At 37.3% G+C, this 7234-nt stretch overlaps 1 protein-coding gene across 2 annotated transcripts; it reads right to left on the reverse strand.

Moving 5' to 3' along the window:
- Positions 1–5159: 5159 nt before the first annotated feature.
- LOC130995771 (HVA22-like protein a) lies at positions 5160–6584 on the reverse strand. Of its 2 annotated transcripts, XM_057921182.1 has the most exons (5): positions 6150–6584; positions 6026–6052; positions 5795–5917; positions 5474–5714; positions 5160–5393 (listed from the first exon to the last, which is right to left on the reverse strand). In XM_057921182.1, the coding sequence occupies exons 1-5, from the start codon at positions 6206–6208 to the stop codon at positions 5328–5330; spliced, it is 516 nt and encodes a 171-aa protein (XP_057777165.1). In that variant the 5' UTR covers positions 6209–6584; the 3' UTR covers positions 5160–5327. The 2 variants fall into 2 exon arrangements, with proteins under 2 accessions (XP_057777165.1, XP_057777164.1); XM_057921181.1 differs by having other exon boundaries at positions 5160–5714; positions 6150–6370.
- Between the last annotated feature and the right edge of the window lie 650 nt (positions 6585–7234).

Below are 7234 nucleotides of genomic sequence, written 5' to 3' on the forward strand. Positions count from 1 at the left end.
ATCTACGCCAATGGATCTATTCAAGAGTTCTCCTACAAATAGCGCTCGAGGATCACTTCAACCTTCACCGATTCAACGACATAAGCTGAAGCTCTGCCGAAATTGCTACTCAGCCTAAAGCTTAACCTCCCCAAAGCTTGAATCGAAGAAGAGAATTCCAAAGCCAAAATCAGTCACTGCTGATTACACACATTCTCTTAGACCTTAGGCAAACCTCTGTTTACCCAGAAGCCAAAGGTCAAACTTGCTTCAAAGAACTTGTTCTTTGTTAGTATAGTTGGCACTCGTTCAAACCTCCCCCCATAAGAGTGTTTGAGTGTTTCGGAGTTCAGGAAGGTACTCTGACTCTGAGTGAGAAGTCTTAGCACGGGTTGTGCTAGCAGAGAAATCCGACGCGAGTGAAGCGTGGGTCCTGAAGAAGGGTTTTCTTAAGTGGTACGGTTGTGTGCACCCGGCAAGCACACGATTTGGTTTGCAGTGCACCTGTTAAGCACTTGCGAAGTGGATTGTTGGTCTGATCAACCAACCGTGGATGTAGGAAATGAGTTTTTCGAACCACGTAAAAGTCTCTATGTTGTTTACAGTTTTCAGTTTTACATTCTTACTTGTGTTATTTCAATTGATAAACTGAACACTGATTAACTGCAAAGAGAAACCTAATAACCAACAACGTGCTCCACCGAGGCTATTGCGAAACTAAGTTTAATTTCCGCTGCGTATGATATCAGTCTGACTGATCTATCTTCTGATAGTCAGGAAGAGTGTTATCATCTCTGTTTTAGCAAACTCGACTGAAGCCCTTACTTGCATCAGTTAAGTTCCAGCAACTTAACTGATAACTCTTTACTGAAGAGCTTTCAGTATCAGTCGTCAACCCTGTTTGGTCAAAACTGATTTCAGTAAAACAGGCGTCTTTGTTTGCATGTAAAGTTTCATTTTGATCTCTGACTGAGATCCCTCTGATTGAGGATTTGTTAAAAATAGCCCATAGGTGTATTCTCCCCCCCCCATACACCTATTCGAAACCCTCAGGACCTAACAGATAAACACAAATCTGATACATGTGGTAATACATACCTGTAAAAAGTGATATATTTATGGATAAACACAAATCTCTTACTAGAAGTATAATTATTGTCTTAATATACTTCTACTCATCATGATAGTCCACGAAATTATTATGTAGCATGCGGTTGTCTCCTATTTTTGAAGAATAATTATCATATTAATATATAGATCAAGATCATCCATGTGATTGTCTCTTATTTTTGAAGAATAATTATCATATTGATAAATCAAAATCATCCAAGCAGAGTCCTGATCAAGCTAGAACTCGTGTTTCCATCTTTGACTAAGAAATGATTAATTTGGGCTATAAGAGAAGATTGGAGGTGTGAAGTCTATATAAGGAAGCCATATTTCATTCAAGATGGCTGGGGAAATTCGTGCTTGATTGCTTCCACCATGTAGTTGAGAATTATTGTTCTTGCTAGGTGTCCCCTGGACTTGTTACGGTCTATAGTACAGTTCCTGATACAATATTTTTCTTTATACTAACTGCTTTTTTTTATACTAGTAGAAGAGTGTTTAAGAGTTATACACTCGAGCGTACATTGTAAAAGAGTTATAAACTCTTCTTTATTTGGTTTTTGTCCATCGAGAGATTAGGTGGTGTTCACCGGTGTTTACGCCTAGGAAGTTAATCGTTGTCTAGCTTTTAATATCCAGGTTTTGGGAAGATATATATAGAGGCTAAGTAAGAGAGACTCTTATTGTGTAAGTCATTTGTATATCTTAACTTCATATAGTTTCGTTTTCCCTGGGCGAGCCCCCTAACATAGGTGTTATATCACTAAACTGAGTTATCATTGTTGGTGTTTTGTTTGTTACATTATCTGTTACATTTGGTGTTATTGCATTGCACATGTACTAACACTGGCTATTATAACTCATCTCACCATGTTCTACAGATTAGTCATTCTTTCAAATATAATACTCCCTCTGTCCCATTACTTTTGGGTACAAAGATTAAGAAATACTCCCTCAGTTCCAGCCAAGTTGATACATTTATTTTCGGCACGAGATTTAAGGAGTTGTGATTAGTGTTTTAAGTGTGTAGTATAAAATTGATAAAGTATGAGAGATAAAGTAATAAAGTGATAAAATAGGAGAGAGGGAAAATAATAAGAGAGTGATTAATTAGTTGTAATTCTGCAATTAAAATTCTTTATTTTTTTTCATATTTAGAAATGTAGCATCTTCGTTGGGACGACCCAAAAAGGAATATGTAGCATCTTTGTTGGGACGGAGGGAGTATGTAATTAGTAGATAAAGTGGGTTGGTGGAAATTATTTAAATATTAAGTATAAAGAAAGAATATGTTGCCAAAAAAGGAATGAGACATTTGTTATGGGACATCTCATTATGGAAAGTGGACATTTGTAATAGGACAAATTGAGTTTGAGTATTGCTTAATTAAGTAAAAATTAATGATGATTATAAAAATAAAAACTCATCAATTATAAATATTTTTATCAAAATATCATTTTTCTTATTTTATTTTAATGTTTACTAATAATTTAAAATTTGAATTTTATTTCAAAAAGTTAAAATCTGGAAAGAGAAAAAAAAACACCCACGAATACGATCATGTTCCCTTCTCTGTTTCAAAACCTCTGAGCATGGACCAACCCGGATCCAAAGGGGTTGGGACTTGGCCGAGGAAAGGAAAAGCCGTCTTTCGAATCAACAAAAATATAAATTAAATTTTTTTTAGGAGAAAATATAAATTAAATTGAATCAAGATCAGTCAGTGTATATATTGATGATCAATACGATTCCAATTTCTTTTTTATTCATATTTTCATTAATTTTTTTTAATCTTTATTACAGTATAACTATATTTAGAGTAGAGATGCCCAAAAAAACCGAAACCGAGAACCGAGCTGTCAAACTGAACCGTGGTCAACAGTTCCAAATCAAAACCGGAACCGTGGCTCCATGGTTCGGTTTCGGTTCCAATTTTTCCGAACCGGCAGTTCACGGTTCCGAACCGTGGAACCGTCAATTTTTTTTATTTTTATATATTTTTTAAAATTTATACTATATTTTGAAGTGTTGTATGAAATATAAAGAGGTTATTGCCGTAAAATACATCAAGTTTGTCAATTTTCTGGTTTATATCATCAGCTTTTTTTTTTGCCAAAAAATACATGAATTTATGATTGATTCTTAAATATCCCATAAGTTGTAAATCCGCCCAAACTAATCTGAGGTGGCTGCCGGAATTGCCAAATCACACATACACACACTTCTCTCTCTCTCTCTCTCTCTCACACACACACACACAGACACACACAAACACACGCACATCCCCTCCCCCTTCTTCCTTCTCCGGCGACGGTAGCGTAGCCACCGCCGCCGCCCTCTCATCCCTTAACCATCCCCTGTCTCTATTTCTCTCTCACCGCCTCTCTCTCTTTCTCACTGTCTCCCCCACCAGCAATTTCTTCAAAAACTCAACCAAAACCACCAATTTCACCATGCTCAATTATAGATCTGCAAATTGAAAAACTTTGGGTGAAGGCGACAGAGATCGAGAGGGGAAGTGGTGGCAGCGGGGTTGGGGAAAGGGGAAGGCTCCGCCCGCCGGGGGGTGGGGGAATCCAGTCTTGTTCTTCTCACTCCTAAACTTGAAAAGGTAAAAATCTCATAGCCTTATTTCAAATACAGTTTCTTCTATTTTTCTAACACAACCAACAAACCTCTCACAGGGATTATTATACGAAAACCCAAATATCAACACATTGATTCACAAATCAGATGCTTTAAACTTACCTAATCTAAAATAAAATAAAGTGGAATTAGAGTAACAGAGAGAAAATTTGAGATGAAATGGAATCTGTGGATGTTGTCTCGCCGTGAATTGAAGGAAAAAGGGCGTTTGGACGGCGACGCCGGGCAGGAGAAGATGGTGACGGGCGGCCAAGATCGCCAGCACGGTAGCGGCTGGGCGCGGTGAGGAGAGTGATAGAGGGTGGCGAGAAATGAGGGAAGGGAGATAGGTCGAAGGGGGAAGAGAGATGAGGCAGGGCCGCCGGCTCCGCCGATGACGCTGTCGTCCGGTGGCGACGGCAGGAGGAGGACCGAGGGAGAGAGAAGGTGGGGAGTGAGGGGCAGCTGTTGCGTGAGGGGGATTGGGAAGGGGGGAAAGGGGACGGTCTGCTGGGGTGGGTGGGTGGGTGGGTGGGGGAGTGTCAACACATCATCATTCTCAAATAAATTAAATGCCACGTCAGTGCCACATAATCCACGTAAATGACACATAAGTTTCGATTTCGCCGGAGATACTCACCGTGGGATTTTTACCAACAAATCATAAATTTATGTATTTTTTGGCCAAAAAAAAAAGCTCATGATATAAACCAGAAAATTGGCAAACTTGATGTAATTTACGACAATAACCCCAAATATAAATAATGTTAAACCATTTATTTAGGTTATAAATGGTTGACATTTAGTAAGAATTAGATGTGAGGATGAGAAATGAGGATTAACCATTTTATTTAGGTTGTGAATGGTTGAAGTTTAGTAAAAATTCGATGCGGGAATTATGTGCATTGAAAAATCATAAGTTCATGTGCTTCTTTTATATCCTTTACTTTTATCTATCTCAAATTCTTATTCCCACATCGAATTTATAGTAACTCCAACCCTTTACCATCTAAATAAAATGGTCAATTCTCATTCCCACATCTAATTCATACTAAATCTCAATCATTTACAACCTAAATAAATAGTTTAACATTTTGTACATTTTATAAACTTCAAATCAACACTTTAAAACATATAAAAAAAGAAGAAAAAAAACGGTTCCAAATGGAACTTGGAACCGTGAACCGCCGGTTTGGAACCGGAACCGGAACCGCCGGTTCATGGTTTGAACCGAAACCGTGAGGGGGCTTTCACGGTTCGGTTCCGGTTCCAAATTTTGGAACCGTGGCCACCTCTCTAATTTAGAATAAAATAATTAAAAAAAATTAGAATTAATATAATTCTTATTTTGGGACTATTATTGATCTTTTATTAAGTAAAGTGATTATTTATAAGAAACACTTAATCAAACCATCCTTCTTGAGTTTCTAACATCCATATCTCCATTTCACACCAACAAACAACATAAATATTTCCATTAAATAAAGATAACAAACATTGATCTACAACAGCTCAAAATTTAGCAGCAAACAATCAAAGGCGGTGAAAACACAGAGTCCACATACACACAACCAGAGTCAGAATTAAGAGAAAGCTTAAACAAAACTCATGAATTAATACTCATAATCATCATGGAAGATGGAGTAGCTGCTTCTCCTGGTCCTTGCCTCTCTGTCAGCCTACATAATCTCAAAAACCTACTCATTATTAATTCACGTAAATGAAACCAATTAAAAGTAGAATGTATGATGGAAATTACCCTGGCAATGAGCCTTTCAAAAGCCTCAGGTCCATTTTCTTGAATATATTTTTCAGCAGCAGACAAAACATCATCGGGCTTGCTAAAAACATCTTTTTTTCTGGGGACGTACCACATTTTAATCTGCGGATTTTTGTAGAAAGGTCTGATGAAATTCTCGTAGACGTAGGCGGCGCCGTTGAAGTGCGGCAGCACCAGCCAGCACACACCCGCCAGCTTCGCGTAAGACCAAATGGGAAACCTGCATCCACTTCAACTCATCACTACCCAAAACAAAAACCCAAAAAAACAGGAACTTGTATTTTTTTTTTTTGTATGTACCACTCGATAAGTTTGGCGAATGTGAGCTCGAACAAGGTGATGAGAGAGTAGAGGACCCAATATGTCAGCCATTGCTGATCATCTGTGCGTGATTTTGTCTCGATGGCCTTCACTGAACAATACCTGCACCCAAATATTTCAAATATATAGTGTGACATTGATTTTTTTTATTTTTATTTTTTGTTAAAAGATTAAGTAATGGATGTGGAAACTGAAGAAAATGTGACTTACAGAGGATAAACAAGAGAAACCAGAGGCCTGATCAGATAGCAACATTACAAGAGTAAGATTTAAAATAAAAGAGAAAAATATAGGTGTGTTTGTGAAAGAAAAATGAAAATTATATGATACTTACATAGCAAGAACATCAATGTTCTTTGCCACAACAGTGAAGAGATTGTCTCCAGAGCCCATATTTGAGTTCAATTTCTTGTTTTTTTTTCCGGAATTAGTGGTGACAGATAATATTGTAGAATGAGTGTATGAAGTGAGTGGCTCAGTGCGTATGGGGAAGTAAAAACAAGAAAAGGTGTGTAAATTAATGCAATGATTTTATGCGTGTTTTCTGCCCAAAAGAAAGTTGAAGTGTGAAAGGGTGGAAAATTTTATAACCCAAATGTACTACAACTAGGCTTCACTCTTTTTTTTTTTTTTCGGTATTTATTTTCTTAAAAAAAAAAAGCACCTCTTGTCGTCGTAAATTTTTCATTTCATCTCCTCCTACATTATTTTTTTATCTGTCCGCCACGTTCACATGTAGCTAGTTTAGTACATGCATGCATAAAACAAAGAAAACAAGAGATATTGGGTTCCAAATTTGAAAAAGTAAGTTTGAAACTCCATAATTGAAAAGGTGATCGATGGAAGAAAATGTGGGAGCCAAATTGATGATGGAGAATCTTATGCTTCGCCAAGAAAGAGGCACCGAAACTTTGACTTAATGGACACATCACACATGAAGACCTCTGCTCGACTTTTTTGTTTCTGAAAATTTATGGTAATATTAGTTTTTTTTTTTTTTTTGATCAATAAAAAATTCATTAAAAAACTGGGGTGGTACTAGGAGTACCAAAAACATCAAACAAGTGGTGCGAACTCGTTAGAGCACCACAAAGTAAAAGAAACATTGAACTCGACAACATGGAAGATTTTGTTCCAGCTCCAAAGCCTCCCTTTGACCTCATTAACAAGATTGGACACCTCCCAATTCTTGTTCTCAAACCTACTCTCATTCCTATACTTCCAGATCAACCAAACAGTCCCAATCCAAAGAGCTTTAAGGAAGTTCTTGTTTCTTTTACCTCTTCCTCCTCCAATGAAATATATGAAATGATCTTCGACTTTTTGTGGTTTAGCCGTTTCCATTCCAATCCATTGATTGATTTTGTCCCATACGCGATCGACTTTCGGACAATGGAGAAAAGAATGTTCAGCTGTTTA

This window comes from Salvia miltiorrhiza, chromosome 7 (genome assembly GCF_028751815.1).
Source record: "Salvia miltiorrhiza cultivar Shanhuang (shh) chromosome 7, IMPLAD_Smil_shh, whole genome shotgun sequence".
NCBI lineage: Eukaryota > Viridiplantae > Streptophyta > Magnoliopsida > Lamiales > Lamiaceae > Salvia > Salvia miltiorrhiza.

Bases quoted from the DNA above. Each gene is read 5' to 3' on its own strand.
- LOC130995771 (XM_057921181.1), bottom strand. From the start codon at position 6,208: ATGGGCTCTGGAGACAATCTCTTCACTGTTGTGGCAAAGAACATTGAT. The intron at 6,053-6,149 runs GTAAGTATCATA...CTATCTGATCAG, and splicing joins AACATTGATGTTCTTGCTAT to GCCTCTGGTTTCTCTTGTTT. The intron at 5,715-5,794 runs GTACATACAAAA...AAGTGGATGCAG, and splicing joins TTCGCCAAACTTATCGAGTG to GTTTCCCATTTGGTCTTACG.